This window comes from Hyaena hyaena, unplaced genomic scaffold (assembly GCF_003009895.1).
Source record: "Hyaena hyaena isolate Hyena2069 unplaced genomic scaffold, ASM300989v1 scaffold_75, whole genome shotgun sequence".
Taxonomy (NCBI): domain Eukaryota; kingdom Metazoa; phylum Chordata; class Mammalia; order Carnivora; family Hyaenidae; genus Hyaena; species Hyaena hyaena.
Window position 1 is genome coordinate 1,109,298 of NW_024080707.1, and position 24,612 is coordinate 1,133,909.

At 38.2% G+C, this 24,612-nt stretch overlaps 1 protein-coding gene across 8 annotated transcripts in view; it reads left to right on the forward strand.

The window, feature by feature from the left end:
• The window catches only part of UBE2U (ubiquitin conjugating enzyme E2 U), a 53,057-nt gene that overhangs the window by 17,845 nt on the left and 10,600 nt on the right, over positions 1-24,612 (forward strand). For 3 of the 8 annotated variants that reach the window (XM_039233443.1, XM_039233444.1, XM_039233450.1), the window contains 3 exons: positions 182-230; positions 8,899-8,987; positions 16,973-17,054. In XM_039233443.1, coding sequence (XP_039089374.1) covers positions 182-230; positions 8,899-8,987; positions 16,973-17,054 — 220 coding nt within the window. Of the gene's footprint in view, positions 1-181; positions 231-8,898; positions 8,993-13,434; positions 13,486-16,972; positions 17,059-24,612 lie in introns of those variants that run through there. The other 5 variants (XM_039233448.1, XM_039233449.1, XM_039233446.1 and 2 more) reach the window with 5 other exon arrangements.

The window sequence follows — 24,612 nt, forward strand, 5'->3', positions numbered from 1 at the left end:
TACCACTTGACTCCTTTCGTCTTGATGATTTTCTTACTGTTTTCTCTTTTGCTCTCCTTGAGGTTTTATACTTAAGTTTCATTCTTTTATCACTATTTTAAAGGGTTTGGAAAGAGTGTACATAAAACCATTTATTCCTTCTTCCAAGTCAACCAGAACCCTTTCATATTTTTCTTTACAGTGAGAGATGACAGCCGTGAGTCACTTAAAGATCCAGATAAATTTATCAGGTAAGTTTTTCTTTAAAAACGTGTATTTATTTATTTTGAGAGAGAGAGAGAGTGCACACTCATGTGTGAGCAGGGAAGGGGCAGAGAGAGAGGGAGAGAGAGAATCCCAACCAGGCTGTCAGTGCAGAGCCTAATGTGGGGCTTGAACACATGACCCTGGGATCATGACCTGAGCCTAAATCAAGAGTTGGATGCTCTCCCAACTGAGCCACACATGTGCCCCAGGTAAGTTTTTCTTTATATATTCTATGTCAATTCCTTCTTTCCTTCCTTCCTTCCTCTCTCTTTCTTTCATCTCTACCCCCAATATGGGGCTCAAACTCATGACCTAGAGATCAAGAATTGCATGCTCTGCCAACTGAGCCAGCCAGGTGTCCCTCAATTTATTTACTAAAAGGACTATTGATTTAAACTGTTTATATTTTTTATCATAATTAAATGTTTGCTTTTATTTATTTATTTATTTATTTTCTTACTTAAAGTTTGTTTATTTTTGAGAGAGAGAGAATACAAGCAGGGGAGGGGCAGAGAGAGAGGGAGGGATAGAATCCCAAGCAGGCTCTGTGCTGTCAGACACAGGACTCCATCTCACAATCCATGAGATCGTGTCCTAAGCTGAAGTCAAGAGTCAGATGCTTAACCAGCTGAGCCAACCAGGTGTTCCAAATTTTCACTTTTTAACTTAGAAAAGGAAGTAGATCTCTTTTCCTCTTACAATGCTTTTTTTTTTTAATGTTGCTTTTGGGAAGAATGTGGAAAAGTGATTGAATTCTTTGTAGATTATTGAATTAAAATTGAATGTAATTATATGAATTTGCCTATTCCTTTTTCATTTTTTATTGTTGATAAAAAACATGTTATCAATATAATGAGCACAAACCATTTACAGATCACAAAAAGCCAAGCAATTTAGGAAAATATAAGGTTCCAGAGGAAAATGTTGAGAGTTAGGGATGATGCGATTGTATCCTTTAGGAGATAAATGTTTATTTACTTATTTTTAAGAGAGAGAGAGAAACAGAGCATGAGCATGAGCATGGGAGGGACAGAGAGTGAGGGAGGCACAGAATCTGAAGCAGGCTCCAGGCTCTGAGCTGTCAGCACAGAGCCCCATGCAGGGCTCAAACTCACAAACTGTGAGATCATGACCTGAGTGGAAGTCAGACGCTTAACCAACTGAGCTACCCAGGTGCTCCTAGTTTCTAGTTTTTATGTAGAGTTTTACACTGAGGTCTCACAGAAGTCCTTCCAAAAGAGACGCTGCTCTTCGCATTGTCTGTCTAGCACCATATGCTAGGACTTTACACAACTTCATGAGCTAAAAGAATTAACCTGATTATAGAAATGAATTCCAGAGGTCCAGCCAGACAGTTACGATCCTGTTTCCCAAAGATAAAGCAAAACATAGACAAAGTCTAGACAATTGAGTAGAATATAGTCAGGGGAATCCAGTTGATGTTCATTAATTAAAAATGGTTCAGGCTTGTGCTTATCATGTGGGAAGTTTGCACATGGGCGGTAGGATGCCACTTAACAAGATATAGGGCAGCTTCTGGAAGAACAGCTTCTGACTATTTAAAATACATTCACTGAGCATTTGCTCTGTGGTAGACACTGTGCTCCCATACTGAGGACACACATCTGAATAATACATAAGCTTTGATCTCGGGTGATTTATAATCCAGGATTGGAAGCTCTCCTCTGAAGAGAAGACAGTGCAGGGAGTGTGCCTGACTGTCAGTCCTGCAATACCATCTAGGGAGTAACTTCTACCAAAGGATGTAGTTGGAAGGCCACACGGCTAATCCCAGGATCATGGTTGGGGGGAATGCTAAAGTCAGATGGGATCATATTTAAAATGAGTCATACTGGGGCTCCTGGCTGGCTTAGTCGGTTAAGCGTCCGACTTTCGCTTAGGTCATGATCTCGTGGTTCGTGGGTTTGAGCCCCCTGTGCTGACTGCCAGCTCAGAGCCTGGAGCCTGTTTCAGTCTGTGACTCCCTCTCTCTCTGACCCTCCCCTGCTCACGCTGTCTCTCTCTCTCTCTCTCTCCTAGAAATAAATAAAAAACATTAAATAAAATAAAATAAAATGAGTCATACTGAGTAGAAACTTCTTCCCCTGTAGCTTTTTTTTTTTTTAAAGTCCTCCTTTAGAGGCTTAGACTTTTTCACCAAGTCACCTATCACTGGTACCTCCTCTGTTAAAAGCAATCTAACATTCCTACTAATTCCATACCTACTAATTGTTTTATTACATTAAAACTTATAATAAGTCCTATTACAGAGATAAGATCTGGATGTTGGAGGAGCACAGAGGAAGAAATATCTTCCTAAAGCTTGAGTGCCAGAGTAGGAGGAGGGGCATATAAAGACCAGCTTCCAGGAGAAGGTGATGCCTGGGGTGATTTCTAAACGGAGAATAGGAATTCACATTCAGACCAGAGCAGAAGCACTTTCAGTAGCATGGAGATGTGAGAGAGCTTCTTTCCCCACCGCCTGACCCAAGGGAAAGTAATTTGACCTCCAGAATAAAAAGTAAAAGTGAATCCAGATGCCAGGGGCAACCAAAGTGTATCAGGACCTGAGGTACAAAGCCCGGGGCGGGGGGCGGGGGGGGAGTGAGGGAGAAGGGGATTGGTTGCTAGATATCAAGAAAATGGAAGTGTCTTTTTGGACATGATTCTGCACACTTTTACTTGCATTAAAAGGAGGTGAAGGATGGGTTATGAAATATCACGTTTGTTATTATCTGAGCTAAAGCTTCTGGAGAACTTGCTGCAGCTTCTACATCAGCACTTGCCGCTTCACCTTGCCCCTTTATGTTACAGAGGCAGCTGCTTTCCTTACACCCCCTGAACCAACCTCTGCAGCTTCAAACTTGCTTCTGCAGCTTCCTCACCTCTCTCAGCCCTCGTGGAATGAAGCGAGTTAGTGCCGTGCTGTGGATTAGTCTTTATTTTAGGGGAATGTTGTGGCTGGGTAGATCTTCTGTCCAGACGATGCAAATTTTCTCCACATCGGTGTTAAGGCTGTTTTGCTTTCTGTCATTCCTGTGTTTACTGGGGTAGCACTTTTAATTTCCTTCAAGAACTTTTCCTTTGCCTTCACAAATTAGCTGTTTGGTTCAAGAGGCCTAGTTTCCAGCTTATCTCAGCTTTTGATACGCCTTCCTCACGAAGCTTAGTCATGTCTAGCTTCTGCTACTCTTCCTTTCACTTGAACACTTAGAGACCATTGTAGGGTTATTAGTTGGACTAATTTCGATATTGTTCTGTCACAGAATAGGGAGGCTGGAGGAGAGGGAGAGAGACAGGGGAACGGCCAGTGGGTGGAGTGGTCAGAACACGCACTTTTATCAATTTGCCGTACTGCACAGGTGAGGTTCATGGCACCCCAAAACAATTACCGTGGTAACATCAAAGATCGCTGGTCACAGATCATTGTAACTAATATAATGAGAAAGTTAGAAATATTGTGAGAATTACCAAAATGTGACAAAGAGACAGGAAATGAGCAAAAGCTGGTGGAAAACTGGCACAGATTCGCTTGACAATTTGCTTCAAATTGAACAGAAACCTTCAATTTGCAAAAATTGCAGTATCTGAAAAGCACATTACAATGAGGTATGCCTGTAGTTCAAAATTTAAAATAAAAGTTTTTGAAGAAAAGTATTCAATTTTTTTCACTGAATAGAGAAAATGGGTATAGCTCCAAACTTCCAAAGTCTGATTCTAAAATCTGAGATTATTACAAGAAAGAAAAATTATAGGCCATAATCTGTCATAAACACAGAAGCATAAAGCCTAATCAAAATATTAGCAAATTGAATCTACTGATACATTAAGAGTGGTAATACATCATGACTAAGAAGGCTTCATTTCAGGAAAGTCAGTTGGGTTAAAATTTAAAAATGAGTGTAACTCACTAAGTTAACCAAATAAAGGGAAAAACCATAAAATGATCTCAGTGAATCAGGAAAAAGTATTTGCTAAGATTTATCACCCATTCATGGTAAAAATCCTCACCAAACTAGGAATAGAGAAGAAATTCCTTATTCCAATGAAAGGAATCTATAAAAATCTAACAGCAAACTTCATAGTTAACTGTGGAACGGTGAGTGCTTTCCTCCTGAATTTAATGAGACAAATATGTCTATTATCACTACTTCTATTCAGCACTGCACTAGAAGTCCTTGCCAGTGCAATGAAGCCAGGAACAAAAGTTATGAAGTTTGGAAAGGAGGAAGTAAACCATCTTTGCTCACAGATAATGGAATCATATAATAGTAAAATCCAAATGAATATACAAAGCTTGAAAATTAATAAGTGAATTTAGCCAGGTCCCTGGATAGAAGATGAACATTTTAAAAAGCAACTGGGGTGTCTGGGTGGCTCAGTTGGCTAAGCAGCCAACTTCAGCTCAGGTCATGATCTCACAGTTTGTGAGTTCGAGCCCCACGTCTGGCTCTGTGCTGACAGCTCACAGCTTGGAGCCTGCTTTGGAAACTGTGTCTCCCTCTCTCTCTCTCTAACCCTCCCTCGCCCACACTCCGAGTCTCTCTCTCTCTCTCTCTCTGAAAAATAAATAAACATTAAAAAAATTTTAAAGCAGCTATATTTTTCTATACTAGCAATCAATACATAGAAATGGAAGTATTAGAAATGCCATTACAGTAGTATCAAAATGTAACAAAAGATGAATAAGACACCTATGCCAAAACCCATAAAATGTATCTGGAAGACATTTTCAAAGACTAAAGAAATAGATATACAATGTTTGTGACTTTGGAGAGACTGAATATTATTGCAATGTCAGTTCTTTCCAAATTCATGTATAGATTCAATTCAACCTCAGTTAAAATCTCAGCAGCTTTCCCCCCCTGGAAATTAACAAGATGGTTTTAAAGTATATCTATAAATGCAACAGATTTAGGATAACAAGACAATCTTGAAGAAGAACAAAGAGGATTGACATTACCAAATATCGGGGTTCACTGGAAAGTGAGAATAAATTTCAGTCTCATTGGATCTTTTTAGGTCGTATTCTTGTCCCTAAATAGTTACCATTGTCAGAAAGCCTTAGAGCCATCAGGACGTGGCTTACAGTCAGGGTAGAGGTCAGTCCTGTCAGACTGAATGGCATGTACATAAGGGGGAAGAATGGAATAGTTACTATTGGAGAGACAACCACAGTATCCACTGTGACACCCTTCACCTACATACCACTTTCACTGGACTGGAACCTTGGTATGTAAAAGTTGGACAAGCAGAGGAGACAAATGAGTCTCTAGATAGGACTGCTTGCACACATACAGAAAACTGTGGTAAACTCGGGCTCAGCAGGGAGTTTCATATGATGGGGCCTCTGTATGTACAGATGAACAGTGGAAGAAACAGTTGGAAATGTCCAGATGCTTAACACACCTCGAGTTCTATCTGAAAGTGTTTAGACTTCATCCTGTAGAATTTGGTCACTGAACATGGTCTTTAAGCAGAGGCACGATTCCCTGGAATAGGGAGAGACTGAGAAAAACAATTAGGAAACTGTTGAGAGTTTGCAAAAGAGAAACGATGAGGTACTTACTCAAGGCACTGTAGCTGACGCTGAGGGTTAAGGGATGCTAAACGCCCTGCCTGGCTCTTCCCATGGATGACTTCACTGAATGCTCACCAAACTGCCGGAGAAATGGCGTAATTTTATACATGAGAAAACAGGAGTGAAATAGTTATCTGCCTGGAGTCACACAGCTAACAAGTAGCAGTACCTGAGTGTTTACAGGCCAGATGATTCCAGAGCCTGTACTCTTAATCATGATGCTACATGACTAACTATCCAGAGATTGTAGGAGGTTTAATCAGTAGGCTTGGGTTATGGCTGGGATGTTGCATGAACTAGCACTACCATGACTCTCTCCTCCCCTTTAGGATCCTTTTTGTTTCCTTCACTGGCTCCTCTTAACTCTGAATTGGCTCCTGATCTTTCTTTTCTAAACACTTACTTACTCTTTCTATGTTTGTTTTCCCTAATGGCATCATCTATCAACCTTTATGTTGATTTGACCCAAATCTCTTATTTCCAGTCTCAGTTTCTCAGTCACACTCCTAAGGGTCATCACCTAAAACCTATGTTTAAATTTAAACCCATATATTACTTCGGACTCTCTAGATGCTTTCTGTTAATAGCAAAACTAACTGATCTTCTGGGCTTTAGAAGAATATTTGACCCCCAGATTCCTCCACCTTTCACACCCTATCAAAAAAACCAGTCCGGTCATTTCCTTAGCGTGTCAGAGGTTCATCTCCTCCATTTCAGTCTCTGCCCCCACCCCCTCTTAGCTCTGTGTTTCTTGCCTAAATTTCTGCATCTGTTTCCTAACTTGTCTCCCTGCATTTAATCTCTCATATACTCCACCCTGCATAGTAAAGCCAGAAAAAAAAAAACTCTTACACACTCGTTTTATAATTTACTTGCCTTATTCGAGAACTTCTGATTGCTGTCTATCACCTAATAAATCAGATTACTGAACCGACTCTAACCCGTTCTCTGCCTAAATCTGAAGACCCTGCATTGCCCAGTTTCAGCTATTTTGTCGAATTCCAATTGCTCTGAAATTGGAACTCTCCACTATAGTTAGTTATCTTATTATTGTCTCTTCCCTCAACATGGACTACATGTATGTGCACATGCGCACACCGTGCTCCTTCTCATGTGAGCTAGTGTTAATACTCTTCTCCTGGACTAAAACGCCTCCCTCTCTTCCAGGTTCATATCCTAAGTGACTCCTTCCCTAAAACCTCCAAAACAAAGTCACACCTCCTCTTCAACTCTTTTAGCTTACAGCTACTGCCAAAGAACTATCTGTCATTGTCATCTCCAAATGTCTGTGCTAAATGATGTAACACTTTACGTGTTAAATATAGAACTATTTTATTTGCTAATTTGGGTATATATTTTATTTTCCCGATAAGATAATAGACTCTGATGTTCAGTTTAAAATTATAACTTCTACTTTTTCATATTCATAATGCCAATGATAATGCTCAGGAAATTGCTGTTCATTTTTCAAATTATAAACACATGTAGTTTGTATACTTCTCTGTAAACGTAGTAGCTTATCTGAATTATTATTAAAAGAGTTACTGTTCTCTTATTCTCTTTTACAGAATTGGAAATGCAAATTTTCTCAAATATTTAAGACATTCTGCTTTGTGTACTCAAACTATACTAAAGTCATACCTTTTTGAGTAATATTTTTAATTATGCTGGGGAAGAAAAGAAAGCCCCTGAAGGCTAACAGTTTGAAATTGAACAGGACACCACTGGGAAGGGAGAGGGTCATGGGTCGTCGTCAAACAGACAAAAAAAACAATGGAGACGATTGTGTCTAAAGATGGTGTATTTTTTTTTCACGAGACAGTGTGTTGACAGTTTCCTTCCTCTTGGGTCATTGTTGTCTGCTAAATGATCTGTGACAGCAAATTGATCACAAGCTTTTTCATGCAAGAGATATAATGCAGCCTTTCATTTTGTTACCTCTGTTGCCAAAAGCCAAAGCATTTCGTTGGCAAAATTAATGTTAGTTTAATATGTCATTTAGTGCTGTAAAGCACTGCACACAGCTCTGGGTGCCATAACAGCAGAATTAGTTTATCTTCGCCCAGTTTCAGATTTCTACTTATGTGTGATTGCAAGAGCAATAACGCATTTGAAAAATGTTACTCTTAAAATTAGGTGTCTATAATTATCATTTAAATAAATGAATGCATTAAAGAATTTAGATATTGTACCATCCATTTCAAAATTGAGTCCGGTATTTACTTCAAGGTAGCTACAATTCACCTGGAAAAATTAACGCTGGTATACTTGTTCTAACTGAAAAGTTATTTCTTCTTCCAAAGAGCTAAGAACTTCAAAGAAAACAGACATAAGGTCTTTTATGTCTGATGCTCCAGCATCTACTTAAGGCAGTTAAGTGGTGATTTCACACATCTGAAAATATCCCAAAGTAGTATTTTGTTGGTAGAGTGTTGAGGATCTCTGCAGTCAAAATGTTTGTACGAAAAAAAGTTGGAAATGTAGTTATTTAAGTGACTGTTTCACAGCTCCTGTTCAGTATTTTCTAACAATCTTTCCTCTACCATTAGAATAGAGTAATATTAGCACAGGGAAGGAAAAGTGCAGGCAAGGTTATTAGAAAAGAGTTGGGCTTTCCTCCTCTATGAAAATTTTGTGTGAAAATTTAACTGATCTCAATTCTGTTGTTTTATTTTTCCTCATAGTAGAAAGGAAATAAAGGCGATCTTAATAAAACTTGGCATAGATACTTAAGAAAACTGTTTATTGCAGAAAGAGAAATGTGCAACTATGATGCTTTTCTTGAAATTCTTTTTTTAAATATTAGTCATGAAAGGCAGATATCTTAAACCTATATTTTTCTTTTTATAAAAACACAGATGCACATTTTACACTTTGAAATGTTTGGCAAGATTTTCTTTTTGTGATTTGTGTTAGTGGAGACATTAACATGTGATCATTTATTAGAAATTGCAAATCAGTTTAATGTCTTATGGCAAGATATCATTATCTGAAACAGTCCAATCTGATAAAACAATTTTAAAAAGCAAACTTGCAAATACTCATTGTCTGATTTTTATGTATATTTTCAGGTCAACTAAGGCAATCTCATTTAATGATTACTACAGGACATGGTCTGGAATAGCCACATCTAAAGCCACAGGATATTATAGAAACCCATGTAAGGTGATCTAGCCTTATTTCATGTCCTTTTGGTATATATTAATCTCTTAATTATTCTCAACTTGTCTTGCTTCCAAAGACTAATTGACATATATTTGTAATCTGAAGGTGATAAAGCTCTCTGTTGCCTCTATATATGAATCATTCAACAACTATTAATTTAGTTCCTCTTTTGTATAAAGCCCTGGACTGCAGTCTCATTAACATCCAGAAGGAAAGATAGACATTTGGCGGGATAAAAGATGAAGTTCTCAGTCTCATGAGGCTTACTTTATTCCCTTCACTCCAAAAAGGAGCCTTCATAGCAAAAGGAGCCTTTTGATTCTAAACAATTATCCTCAAAGCCAGAGAAAGTATTAAGTAGACAACAAGGAAACATATGAGCCTAGGGCTTGCGGTGATCAGTCTAGGGAAGAATCGCCTGTTGCTATCATACATTAGGAGCCAAAAGGCAGAAAGGGAGAGCTGGACAATTTACTGGTCCCATTTAATTGAATCATTTGTATGCTGTTTCATTATTTGGATCCAAGTAGGTTATCCAGTCTGTCCTGCTGAAATGATGCATTCTGAAGTTACCCATGACTTCCTAACTCCCAGGCTCAGTGATTACCTTTTTTAGTTTTAAGTAGACTCCTTGCCCAGTGTAGGGCTCAAACTCACAACACTGACATCAAGAGTCACACCAACCAGGGCACCTGGGTGGCTCAGTCAGTTAAGTGTCTCACTTCGGCTCAGGTCATGATCTCACAGTTTGTGGGTTCCAGCCCTGCATCGGGCTCTGTGCTGACAGCTCAGAGCCTGGAGCTTGTTTTGGATTCTGTGTCTCCCTCTCTCTCTGACCCTCCCCTGTTCTCTCTCTCTCTCTCTCTCAAATAAATAAAACATTTTTTTTTAAGTTTAGAAAAAGTCGCACCAATTGAGGCAGCTAGGCACCCCACCCTTTTAGTCTTTATCTTACTTGTACTCTCATTTGCTATGCTCTCCTTGAGTTAGATACCATCATCCATGGTTTGCCTCCTTCCTCAATGCTCCTCTGCCTCTTTCTTTAGCAAAATGCTTTTTATTGGAAAAAGAGAGAGAGCGTGCATGCGCGCGCGAGAGAGCACATGTGGGGGGGGGGGGGCAGACAGGGAAAAAAGAGAAAGAGTGGGAATCCCAAGCAGGCTTTATGCTCAGCTTGGAGCCCGACGTGGGGCCCAATGCGGGTCTGATCCCATCACCATGGGATCGTGACCCAAGGGGAAATTAAGAGTCAGATGCTCAACTGACTGAGCCATCCAGGCACTCCTAGGAAAAACTTCTTCATTCACTTCCCTTTGCCCACTGTCTGTGAGAGACCTCAGCTGTCACCATGGTTTTCATTAATCTACCTGCCAATAATTCACAAAGCCTCATTTCTAGCCAAGCTCTCTTCTGAATTCTGCATGCATATTTATAACTGTGCATTGGACATCCTACCTACATGTGTTACAGGCAACTCCTACCTAAGATATCCCAAAGCGAATTCATGATCTTGCCCCAACACCTAGCCTCCCTCCTTTATTACCTCTCTGGGTTAAGGATAGTAGCATTATTGCATTTACTTGCCCAAACCAGAATCATAGACATTTCCTGGAACTCTCTGTCTCCCAGATTAAGCTTTGTTTACTTTATCTCCTACAACATTAAGAATGCTTCTCCTTCAGGGCACCTGGGTGCCTCAGTCAGTTGAGTAACAGACTCTTGATTTCCCTTGGGTCATGATCCCAGGATTGTGGGATCAAACCCCATGTAGGGCTCCTGCTTAAGATACTCTCCCTCTCCTTCCACCCTTTTCCCCAACTTAACAAAAAACAAAAACCAATGTTTCCCTCTCTACTCCACCCTGATAATCACTGCCTTAATTTTCATCTCATCGAATTTCATCTCATCATTGTGATAGTCTCATATTTGGTTTCAACAGAACAAGATATCACCAAAAAGTGTGTAGTTTTAAGGCACAAATTAGAGGGAAAAAATAATGCTAAGCTTAACAAATATTAAAAAATAAATTAGATCAATAACTTCTAAGAAATTACATGTTTTTTCAGGATGTTAGTTATTATTTTGTGATCACACATTACCTTCCTCATCATAGATTTGTGGTTAAGAAAAATTATTAAAGGTGCTTTAAGAAACACAATCTTTAGCAATTCTATCAGTATAAAGAATTTTATTACTTTTGATACCAGAGTACATGAATATTTACTTCATTTCACAGGTTTGTGGTTGGGTGCTGCTTAGTCAACTCAGCAAACACATCATGAATACCTCCTGTGTGGAGGTACTGAGGAACTCAGAAAGGTTCCAGGATGCAGGAACCCTTAACAAGCAAGGGGTAGAGAGGCAATTGGCACATTCTAGGGAACGACTCATCATCCAACTCCTTCAACCATAAAACAAACTAACTGGTATAGAATGGTGCTTTATGGAAGAGGCACCTGGGTAGCCCAGTTTGCTGAGCAACTGACTCTTGGTTTCAGTTCAGGTAATGGTCCCAGGGTCTACACTGAGTGTGGAGCCTGTTTCAGATTCTCTCTCTGCCCCTTCCCCCCACTTACACTCTTTCTAAAAAAGAAGGAGGAGGGGAGGGGGTAGAGAAGAATGGTGCTTTTTGGAATACATGTAAATATATAGAAGCATTTATAAACTCCAAACTGCTAAGAGAAAAAAAATAGGGGTACCTGGGTGGCTCAGTTGGTTGAGTGTCTGACTCTTGATCTTGGCTCAGACAATGATCTCACATGATTGTGGGTTTGGGCCCCACCTTGGGCTCTTCACTGAGTGTGAAGCCTATTTTCATAATAATAATAATAATAATAATAATAATAATAATAAATAATAGCACAAGCTAGAACTTAAGGAAATTTGGAAATGATTGTCTTGCAATAATAAAAAAAAAAAAACAATGAAAAGGGGCTCCTGGGTGGTTCCGTTGGTTAAGCTTCTGACGTTGACTCAGGTCATGATCTCATGATTCGTGGGTTTGAGCCCCACGTTAGACTCTGTGTTGACAGCTAGCTCAGAGCCTGGAGCCTGTTTTGGATACTGTGTCTCCCTCCCTCTGATTCTCCCCTGTTCATGCTGTCTTTCTCTCTCCCAGAAATAAATAAAAACATTTTTAAAAATTTTTAAAAAGAAAAGAAAGAATTAAAAATGAAAGAAAATAATGAAGCACCACTGACTGCAGTTTCTTCTTTGAAAGACTTGCCACCAAAATGTTTAACTTGGTTCTCCTTTCTACATCCATCACTAACATTGTATGTAATTCAACCCTTTTTGCGAGCTTTAGTGGCTACCTCTAACTCAGAAGAATTTCAGAGACTTTGATTCTAACCATTGGTACAGGATTTTACAATCACTCTGCCTATTCTTCCCCTAAGGATTTGTTATAAGAATGTTTCCGGGGGTTTCCTTCAATAATAATCAGCACTTTATTTTTAAACATTAAACTTAGGTGGCTCAGTGAGTTAGGTATCTGACTCTTGATTTTGGTTCAGGTCATGATCTCATGATTTGTAAGATCAAGCCCAGTATCAGTATCAGGCTGTGTGCTGACAGTGCCAGAGCCTGCTTGGGATTCTCTCTCTTCCTCTCTCTCTGCCCCTCTCCTTGCTTGCATACTCACGCACTCTTTCTCTCTCAAAATAAACAAACATTTTTTAAAAATTAAAACTAGGGGCACCAGAGTGGCTCAGTCAGTTAAGTGTCTGACTTTGGCTCAGGTCATGATCTCACGATTCATGGGTTCGAGCCCTGCGTCGGGCTCTGTGCTGACAGCCAGCTCAGAGCCTGGAGCCTACTTCAGATTCTGTATCTCCCTCTCTCTCTGACCCTCCCCTGCTCATGATGTCTCTCTCTCTCTCTCAGAAATAAATAAAACATTTTAAAAAATTAAAAAAATTAAAACTAAATTTAAAGTTAAACCTTACATGTGCTGCTGGCCATTTTGCCTTTGGATAATTCAGTTAGATGAGATCCAATACTATTTTTTAATGGCCTAATTTTGTGTATAATAAAGATGAAACTTTCAGATTACAGAATGCTTCTTTCAAGCACTGAGAAATAAAAGGGAAACTTTTAATAACTTCAGTTTCTACAGTTATGTCCTTATCACTGGAAAGATTATGAAACTCTTGTGCATGCTTTTAAGAGTTTTTTTATGAATATTGATGAGCAGTTGTGTTTTGATTTGGGGTATTAACTCTTTTCCATATCTTTGTGCGACAAATCTACCTATAGTCATGTGTGCCATAATAATGGTAAGTGTGTTCATGTACAATACAGTTTACAAAGTCTACTCTCTATTATTTTTTAATCATCCCAATCTTATTCTTGTATTCATTTGTCAACCAATATATGTCATGTATAGTAGCATGTCAACCCTATGAACCAGACATTATTACTATTATTACTCTGTTTTACAGATGAGAAAACCAAGACCAAGAGAAGCTAAGTAATTACCTAAGGTCACACAGGTAAGAGGGAATATTATATATTGATAAAGAGTATAAATTCTGGAGCCAAATTGTTGAGATTTAATCCTGGTTCTTCCATTTAGTAGCTGTGTGACCTTGGGTAAGTTTCTTAACCTCTCTGTCAGTTTCCTCATCTGTAAAATGAGTAGAATTGTAGCACCTACCTCGTAGCATTGAAGCACATACAATAGTGCCTAGCACATAGTGAGTGCTCAATAAGTGTGGTTATTATTAGTACAAGTAGGCTCCGACTCTATGACTTGAACCAGTTCCTCTGACTCTATATTTAATGCTCTTTTTCATATACTGAAACTGCTTCCATAATATGATATAAAAATGTTCTCTCTCTATAGCCTGAGATATAAATTCAAACTCTGAAGTACATGCAGTACATTTTTCAATAATTACAATTATAATTATTACTTTATAATCATAGGCAATCATATGGAGAAATGCAATGATAATCCCCCGTTCTCTGTCCATCAGTATAGAATGGCAAATAAAAGTTTGGCAGAGAACAATCCAATACATATGGTTGTGGGCAACAGCACCTTTAATGACAGAATATGATCGCCATAAGGAAATGTTTATGTTAAAGGAAAAGAATTCCTTCAGACCAGTGTACCCTGTAATACTGAGCGCAGGCTTCCTGGTGTTTGTTTGCTGTCATCAGATAGACCAGACACCTTGAAACATCATGGAGATGCTCGCTTTCACCCTAGAAGACTTTTGTTCTTTAAGTCTTTGAGCCAGCAATCAGGGCAAGTGTCTCCAGAATGCAAGAGGCAGCATTATCTAATTCTAATGCAGTGCGTCTCAGTCTTGACTACTCATTAGAACTACCAGAGGAACTTGTAACAATTCCCATGTAAAAGGCACACCCCCACACTAATTATATCAGGATCTCTGGGAGCAGGACCTAGCGGTAGTAGTTTTTAGAGCTCCCCAGGTGATTGCAATGTGCAACCAAGGTTGGAAAGGCTGCAGTGGGAAGAGAATGGTGTTGGAAGTTGGAGACTTCAGAGCCCTGTACTAGTTCTGCCACATACAGTTAAGTGACTTTAAGTTAGCCATTTAATGCTCTGTACCTGATTCTAAAATTTCTATTCATTGAAAGAAACATTCCAATCCATTTTAAGTTGTTCTATGATTAGTATGAGATAACATGTGTGAAGACAAAGCATGGTAAGGCAAGTTGATGCTACTATATTTCTTTGGATGTGACAGTCCCAGCCGTGGAAAAAATTTTAGATCAACCTATAAAGATGTTGGATAAGAGATGTGTCATGGAAAAAACAAAGTAAAGATGATGTCCAGTTATCCTTAGAAGGAAAGGAAGAAAAAAGTTTATCATGAAGCCAATAGAAGATAATTTTCTACCAGAGACTACAAAACTGCCACAAAGACAAGATATGGTCATGATGGGGGATTTTAGCTTCAAGAATGAATGACAAAATTTCACTGGTCCTTTCCTCCTGCTCACTCTCACGTTCTCCCCCCCCCCCCCACCCCGTTAATTATTTCCCTCCTATCAACATCACTCATCCCGTTAATTACTTCCCTCCTATCAACATCACTCATTTAGCATCTTCTATGTCTAGATACATACATATTATGATACGCTTTTTGAGAAGTTTATGATCAGATGGTACGAGAACAGGTGAATGAGAAAACTACAGGGATAAAATAGGAAGCATTAAAATAAAAGTCTGTACAAACACTGTGGCATTTTTTAGCTCTCAGATAGTAGAGAAGGCAATGAAGAAAATGAGTCAATGATATAAAATTAATGGAAATATTCAGGAGGGATGACCATGCCATTTGGGGTTTCATAATATATAAGGAAGAGACTGATGTGCATATTCAAATAGAAAATGTAGGAAAGGCAATTTCAAAAATACAAGGAAACATGAATTATCCTTGAATAGAAACCTCAAATTTAAATTTAATCTAAGTAGTAATGAATAGTCCCAATGAGAAGACATTGCTCAATTATCTATTTGTTCATATGTAAAGTGTATACTGTAATGGTAACCACTATGTACCTACTTTACAGATTCCCAATGTGTGGTAACAATCCTATTAATATTAGTTATTATAATCATTTAAAGGAAATATTGATATCTCACTAAGAACCTTAGGGAGCTCATATTTGCTTCCTTAATATAAAGGAAGGGAGAAATGTAAATCCAAATAGCAACAAAAAGAATATTAATAAAGCCTATAAGAACACACATTTATGTGTACTTGTGTGTGCTTGAAGGAAGAAAAGAAATCAAAGAATAGACAAGAATACTGCTGGCTAAAATAATATTAATAGAAGAAAATGAGAACTATTCAGTGTAAATGTTTCTACCACTGACATAGTTCATCAAGCTAGCAGTGGTTAATCAATCATTGTTTAGAAGGAAGCTCCAGATAAGGGTAAGCCTGGTGGAGAGCATCTATTGGTTAAATAGTTCAAGACTCTAAACCCAGGACAATTACAAGAAGCAGGGAGACAATGGTAGGTAGGTAGGTAGGTAGGTAGGTAGATAGATAGATAGATAGATAGATAGATAGATAGATAGATAGATAGATGTTTGTGTGTATGATCTGACTTTCAGTAAATTTTATGTTAGTTTTATTGAAGGCATAAGGTTTATAATTAACTGCAAACATATGAGCCAGTGGTGTACTTTGATTTCCAGAAAATACTAATGCAGATCTAAGCTGAAGTGATAGAAGCATAATACACAGATCAAGAGAGGTAGTAACCCACTTACATCTTTGCTATTCAAAAGAAATCAAGATCCTGAGCCAGTTCTGGGCATAAACTTTAATAAGAATGTTAGCAAAGTTCACCACCAGGATGGTCAGGATGATTAGGTCTCTAGAAAACCATATCTTAAGATAAAATTGGGGGAACTGAGGCTGTTCTGATAGGTATCTTCAAATATTAGAAGGACTCTCTCTCATGGGGAAAGGATGAGCCTGGTCAGTATTGCTCCAGAGGTCTGAACTAGGACCCGTGAAGACTCAGCACTCAGGTTGAGGAAAGACATTGTGACCTTACTGTCTGGCAATGGAACAGGCAGTTTCCCAATAACAGAGAGGAGAGTTGTCTGTCATTGGCAAGGGATTCATTCAGAGTATATCCTTGCTTTGTGAAATATCAAGACCTATAGTGTCACCTTTTGTTTATCACTAGTGGTGCTGAATTCGAATTTTGTTAAACTGTGGTGTCTGTAGTTTCTATAGAAGTTATATTAACACCTTCTTCATTACCACAAATGATATATAAACAAATGTCATTATAATGGAAATTTTGAAGAAAAATCAACTTACATCAAATATCCAATAATACAAAGTTCAAGGAAAAGGAAGTAATTTGGAAAGTGAGCACTGTAATTTGACTTGAACTATATAATACATCATTGCCACATACCAACTTAATGAAAAGTGAATTATTTTAAACTTTGAACCTTTTTCAAAACTCTAATTTCAGTGTTTGAAGATCCACATTTTATTGAAGAATATTATAAATGGAAGAAACTTGAATTAAAACATCCTAGAGAATGGAATCTAAAGTAAGTAATTAATATTATCTTCTTAACTTGAAATATATCATTCTACTTTCTACTGGCTAGCTTAACCATCAAAAGAAATCTTTGGAAATAACTACAGATGCCCTTTTCTACACATAAGAACGAGAGTAAGAAGTATCTCTCTCTCTTTCCTATGAACCTAGGTGGGAAACATCTTTGCTACTGTTAACCTTTAAAATTTAAGTTGTCTGACCAGCAAAAAAGGTTTTATTCAGGAATAGCAGAGAACTGCAATTTGGGACTTGAAATCCAGGCCAAAAGCACAAACAAAGGAAGAGGAACATCACTTTAAAGAGAAGGAAGAAGTTTGAGAGGAGTTGTTTTGAAAGCACAAGTTCAGGATGGTGACGGTTTCTCATTGGCTAAGTTGCTGGCAGTTTCTCATTGGCTAAGTTGCTGGCGTCGTCAGTTTCTTATAGGAGAGGGAATGAACATCTTTCCCTGTTGGTATCTGTGACTGATGATCCTTTCCTAATGAGATTCTTCTTTTGGGGTCTATAATGGACAGTTCTTCCTGTACTTGAATTTGGGTAGTAAGGCTTTACCTTCTGGCCCCACAACTCTACTTTAGTGAGTTACCCTTTATTAATGTTTCTCTCTTGGCTGCCAAAACTAGAGTTGAACATGCGCCACAGTGAAGGACTCTCACAACACCTTCCACATTACTTCTCTTACTCCATTTCCCATTATCCTTATTATCATATGACCCAGAAATCAGAAAAACACAAAAAGAACCCCCTGTCTCTGTATCACCAATTAGCTTTTCATCCTTCTCACAGTTCTAAATATCTTTTCATCATCCATGAATTTTTCATTCAAGAACCAAACATATTTCATCTAATGAGCAACCATCTAGTAAAATATAAAATTATTACAATAGCTTCAGAAATTTTTGACTATTAGACCATGTTAGAGAACACATCTTAATCTCATCTTTGGTCTCTTGACTCCTAAAGGCAGTTTTGCCTTTTCATCATGCTGGCAAAAGATTGCTTCTGAGCACTGTGGTTTAGCTGGGCTATAGTAGTTACTTATTCTCATGTGCTTTTTTCAAAGGACTTGGTGAATGTGCTACACAACACTAGTGGAGTTAAAGATCCTTTTTCTTTTTTCTTTTTTTTGCATTTACTTCATTAACCTCAGTTTCTAACCCTTCTGCTTGTTAGCAGTGTGATTGTTTATTTCTAGAAGGATATACAGGATTAATAAAAATAATATACTGTTTTGAATTTCTGTAGAAATTGAGGTTCTTTGGTGCACCTGTGTGGCTTAGTCGGTTAAGAGTCAGACTTTGGCTCAGGTCATGATCTTGCAGTTCACAAGTTTGAGCCTCCCATCAGGCTTTGTGCTGACAGCTCAGAGCCTGGAGCCTGCTTTGGATTCTGTGTCTCCCTTTCTCTCTGTCTCTGTCTCTGTCTCTGTCTCTGTCTCTCTCTCTGAAAAATAAACAAACATTTAAAGAAATTTTTTAAAGAAATTGGGCTTCTTAAAAAATATATACTTTCCTACCCTTTGACATCGTAGTTCAGATGGGGTTTTTCACTTGGATATTCTTTTTTCAGTTGACTTCTATGACAGCTTCCCTTTAAGCCAGAGTGGAGAAAAGCTTTTGCATCTGATACTTCTCTACCTTCAGAATAAATTATAGGCAGTAGAAAACGTTTTTTAAAGTAGAATTTGAAGAACACAAGCATGTTTTTTTTTTCATGAAGTCATGTTTCAAGTTTCATTTAGAGTTAAAGAAAGCTACTTAGAATATAAGGTTAATTTTGCTTCGACATGACTTCCTTTTTTATTTCCCTTAACAGAACTGCTTTGTTTTATTTGTTTGATCATTGATTCATTATGTAATGCCAGCGTCCCACAGAACCCAAATTTTAGAAAAAGTAGGACTCTGTCATTTTCAACTTTTCCATCCACTTCCACATATGGCTGAAATAATTGTGAGCTGTCTGAGTGTAGAACATTTTCCCAAATACATTATTTTGAAGTTATAGGTGAAATTATCATGTGCGTGGTTGACCCTGTCAGAATAAAACTCTCACACCTTATGCCATCTGGTGGTTGATGAGAATATATTTAGATCAAATGCTACTTGCTTCTTTTAAATTTTGGGGTTGATTAGTTTAAAAACAATAAAGTTTTTAAAAGCTATGACATTTAGCTGGATAATTTTCGTGTGGCATAAATATGCCACAAGAGGTTGCAAAAATCTAAAGTATGTTGAATCAACTTTTTTTCAAACAATTATTAGAAGTCTCATGTTCAATCAAAATACAATATAATAAAGTGGTCAATTCATAGAGTCTCAAGTAGAAAATGTTTGGGCATCTTTGCAAGCAAGTAATTGGTCTCTACATACATGCAATATAAGGTCATTATGCATTTCTCTGCTTTAATATTGAAAACGCTTTCCTGGGCTTGAAATTTCCTGTTAAAAGAAACAGAAACTGCAAATTAACAACCTTTCATCTACATAGTATTAAAGAGAAAGACCTATCTTTCCTGCTTCGCATCCCGCCTCCTACTGTCCTCCCAATTCCTCATCAATCAAGACTTGATTCTTAAGCCACACCAAGTTCTTTTTTCTCACTATTATTCTGGGACATAAGATCTCTTCACCACTTTGTGCCTTCTGCCTGGGCTGTGTTTCCCAGCAGGGTCTTTGCTGGTGGTCTAGAGTTAGGCTTTGGTCTGAGTGAAAAGGTGGAATGTGGAGTGCTTAAATGCAGGGACCAGGGCCCCAGGCTGTCTGCACTTCAAACCCGGCTCTGCCAATTCCCACCTCTCTGACCAACTCAGGGCAAATTATCCAACTTCTTTGTGCCTCAGTCTCCTCATCTGTTAAATGGCAGTAAAAACCATAACTACCCCTTAAGAATATTGTGAGGATTAATACATTAATACATGTAAATCTCTTCAAACAGAATCTGGTATGCAGTAAGTACTCAAAAGGTTCACTATGATTCAGGCTTTTCCCACTGTGGCCCTAGCTCTGTTTTCAGATGAGACTTCTTTCTTTGGAGGTAGCATGGGGGAAAGCATGAGCTTTTGGGTCACACGGATCTTAGAGCAATTCTTACCCACTCTCAGCTTGTTTCCTTAGCTGTTGAATAGAGATAACATTAGTTACCTTGCAAAGTGGTCTTGAATTTGATCTCTTGAGTGAGACTGTATATAAATATAATCATAGAGTGTTGACAATAAGTATTAGTTCCTTAGGAGAAGGGGAGACAAAAACCCATGCCCCCCAATTTTTCAGACAATGAAAATAGTCTCTGTCATAAACAGGTAAAAATTGTAAAATGTTCCCAGGTAAGGAACAGGGCAGTGCCACCTATCGTGATCACATTTATTTTAGTTCCATGATGCACATGGTTCTTTTCTCTTCTCCTCTCTAGTCATCTCTCTTGCCTGACAAAGCCCATCACAAGGATGGCATGAAGATCCAGGGTCCCTGACTCAGACTTCCACTTCCCTCCATGCTCTCCTCCCATAACTCTCTCAGTCTGTAGTGTAGACATTCATCTGTTTATGGAGAGTGACCAGGGAGAGGCCATTATTGTTGCTTTGTATTCCCTGACTTTAGTGTAGGACCTGACACCTTGTAGGCACTCAGGCATGTTTGTTGAATGATGCATACTTCCCCCTTTTCCCTACTTCATAGTTAAATTAAATGTGAAGGAGTTAATTTTTAGAAAAATTAAATGTAGATTCTGACTTCTATTAAGGCTAGTTCTAATAGAGAGATAATGGTTCTCTTTGGGGAATTCTGAGGGTATGATCATAGAAGAGTGATTGAAAACTGGAAATATAAATGAACTGTTATGAATATTTTATGCAAATTCTTAAGTTTTACACATGTTTTTAGTTAGTATTACTAGGAACCTATTGTCATTATAAGCAGCTCATAAATATTAATGAATCAATCATTTGGTTTGGTCATTCTATCATTTCTAAGGCCTTTTTCCCTCCCCCATTGCCTTGCCTCCCTCTTGACTATTCAAGCAAAGGCTTTTTTTCTACTAAAACACAGGAAAGAATATGAATCTAGAGGCTAATCAGTAGTTTGTGTTTATTTTCTTTGGAGAAATAGTGAAAGATACAAAATCAGAAAGCAGTACAAGCTGTTCTTTTGAATATTCTTCCTTATAAAACTGTTTGTGTCATACTCTATGGCTGGTGATCACTTATGTGGTCATGGAAATATCTGTGCCAATAATCTAAGCTTGTCAGACAACAAGTTATCTAAATAAAAGTTATTCGTTCTGGAGTCTTCCATTCTTTGTAGCTTTAAAAGAAGATATTGCTCCCGTCTACACAGAGGAGGTACAGAGAGAACAGGAACTAAATGGCAAAGCATCTACTGTGTGCCAGGCATCCTTTCATTTCCTAGTGTAATGCTGGCCATGCTGTAGAGTTCATAGTTGTACCCTGAAGTATAACCCCACAGTAGTGTCCGTCAGCCTCCTTCAAAGCCATAGCAAATCAACTTGCACTCCAAGTCAAGCCACTTCCTTGTTGTATAGACACAGCCTCAAGACAAAATTCCTAGCCTCCCTTTTCACCTGGATGGTCACCCCTAAATTTCTCTACAGAAATGCTGTGTTAAGTAGAGGTAGATATTACCTGCGGTTTATTAATGAGAGAAGCATAATTAACCAGCTCGCCCAAAGTTATTGATAAACATGTATTTAAAAACTACAACTAAATTATTTCTACTTTCCCATTAATATAGGCTTATTACAAGCTTAAAATTTTCAGGTAATGTGGAAATGTTGTCTACCCAATTGCTAGCGCAAATCAAGTCTACCTTTTGTGGAAAAAGTTTTTTGGGATCAATCTCAAATTCTTTTATTAAACAATGTTAGCTCCTTTGTCCTTCGTAAAACTTTCTTATATTTATAAAATATACTATGGATTTAGTTGTACTGTATTTTATTTTATTTTATTTTATTGTTTATTTTGAGAGAGTGTGTGAGCAAGGGAGGGGCAGAGGGAGAAGGAGTGGGAGAGAGAGAGAGAGAGAGAGAGAGAGAGAGAACGTATCTCAAGCAGGCTCCATGCCCAGCACAGAGCCTTAGGCAGGGCTCCATCTCACTACTGTAAGATCATCACCTGAGCTGAAATCAAGAGTCAGATGCCCAACTGACTGAGCCACCCAGATGTTTCTGTACTGTATTTGAAATTAAGGAGTTAATATATAAGATTTCTAAGTTCCTGTATCTGAGTCTGGATTTTTCTTTAGCATACTATGATTCCCTTTTCTCCAGTTATATAGAAAATACTTATGCTGAATACATTAATGTATGTTTGTGGTATCCTTTCAGGGTTATTGAAGTTAAACATTGTTTTTATAGATTTACATAATTCTGTACTTAATATATTTTTAAGGAGGAATACTGGCTTTGACTCCTCAAAGGGTGAACATTGAGTGCCATCTTGTGGTTAAAGAGAGAATTAGTATTAGAACGGGCATTACAAATGTTCCCTTTAAAATAAAGACTTGGAAAAAAATATAAACAAAGGAAAACCAAAACCCTTTAAAACATTTCTGCCAAGCAACTACTTAATCTCTGCTTGGATGGTTTTAGAGACAGGAAGCTCAGTACTTCAAGGATCATTCAATTAGCTTGAATCTCCCTTATTTCTAGCTTAAATCTAACACTTTATGACATTCAATTATTACATATTTCTTTCATTCAGTTAACAGATTTTTATTGAATACTTACTATATGTTTTTACATTTGTCTGCAAAACCATTTGGAAATGAGAAATTTCTTGATTTTATAAAGAGGGTAGACAGAAAAAGGTGGGTTTTGTTGTTGGGTTGTTTTTGTTCTTTTTTTTAAGTTCCCTAAGCTTACACACTCTGTAAGCGATAGAGCTGAAATTCCTATCTAGGCATCCTGGATGCTACAACCCGGGCTTTTATCTGTGAGACCAAGTGTCAGCTCAGACCCTGAGAACCCAAGGATGGCTTTGGGTTTGGGTGGAAGGCCTGGCTCAAGGGGCAATGTTGTGGCAGAAACTAAAATGTCTCCACTTGTCCTTGGAAGCAACACAAATAAGGCTCTTCTTTTTTGTAGGGTTATTCCTTGAGTCTCAGAAAATAGCTATTATGTCTTTTTTCTACCTTCCTTTAGGTGTTCTCATTTTCTGAATAAACACACCCAGTCCTTTCAACTGTTTTTTTAAATGAATTTCACATTTTTTATTCTTCACTTGTTATTGGTTTAAATCATTTAATCAACTTCTCTCTCAGATTGTACCCCAAAACTTTACCATGGATTTATGGTTGTAGCACAGAATCTAGTGGGGCATTCTATACTATAAATACTATGACTTAAAGCTGCTTTCCCCTTCATCTCTCTAAAGAAGGGGATTTCAATATGAGTCAAAAACACATATTGGGCTCTTACAAACTTACAAAAATAAAGAGAGAGGGAGAGAGAGAATTATTCCTTTGGTTCTGATCCCACATAGAACACTCTTTTGAGGGGTCTCTCTGTGTCTCTCTCCCTTTTACCCTCCCTATCAGCATCCTATCCCACCCTTCCCCCAACTGTGGCCACAGAAATAAGGTATGTAGATTATTTCTTGGTCTGAGCAGGGGTGAAATTGAAGAGGGCTTTGCTTTCCCAGAGGTATATTAGATTGTGTTCTATCTGAAAGGAGGAACAGGAAGGAAGCCAAGAAATTCCCTTAGAACATGTTACAAAGACTCAGATCCCTAGATGGAAGAGATACAGTAACTTTTATCACTCTTGTCATGTGCATGAAGCTACTTTTCAAGAATATGTAGCTATATTAGCCCCCAGGTGGAAGCTGTTCTAAACCCATCAGAAATCTTACAAACACAAACCGTGACTATACAAACTGATTTGTAAGATACTGAACTGCACGCTGAAACAATCATATGTAAAGGAATATACAAAATCCATTGCCCAATGCTGGAAAACAGTGTGGAGTTTCCTCAAAAAGTTAACAATAGAACTTCCCTATGACCCAGCAATAGCACTGCTAGGAATTTACCCAAGGGATACAGGAGTGCTGATGCATAGGAACACATGGACCCCAATGTTCATAGCAGCACTCTCAACAATAGCCAAAACATGGAAAGAGCCTAAGTCCATCAAAGGGCGAATCGATCAAGAAGATGAGGTTCATCTATACAATGGAATGCTACATGGCAATGAGAAATAATGAAATCTGGCCATGTGTAGCAACATGGATGGACCTTGAGGGTGTTATGCTGAGCGAAATAAGTCAGGCAGAGAAGGACAGATACCATATGTTTGCACGTATAGGAGGATTAGGAGGAACTTAACAGAGGACCATGGGGGAGAAGAAGGGGGGAAATAGTGGGTAGAGAAAGAGAGGCAAACCATGAAAGACTTTTGAATACTGAGAACAAACTGAGGACTGATGGGTGTTGGGGGGGAGGGGGGAGATGGGCATGGAGGAGGGCACTTGTGAGGATGAGCACTGGGTGTTATATGGAAACCAACTTGACAACAAACTATTTGTAAAAAATAAA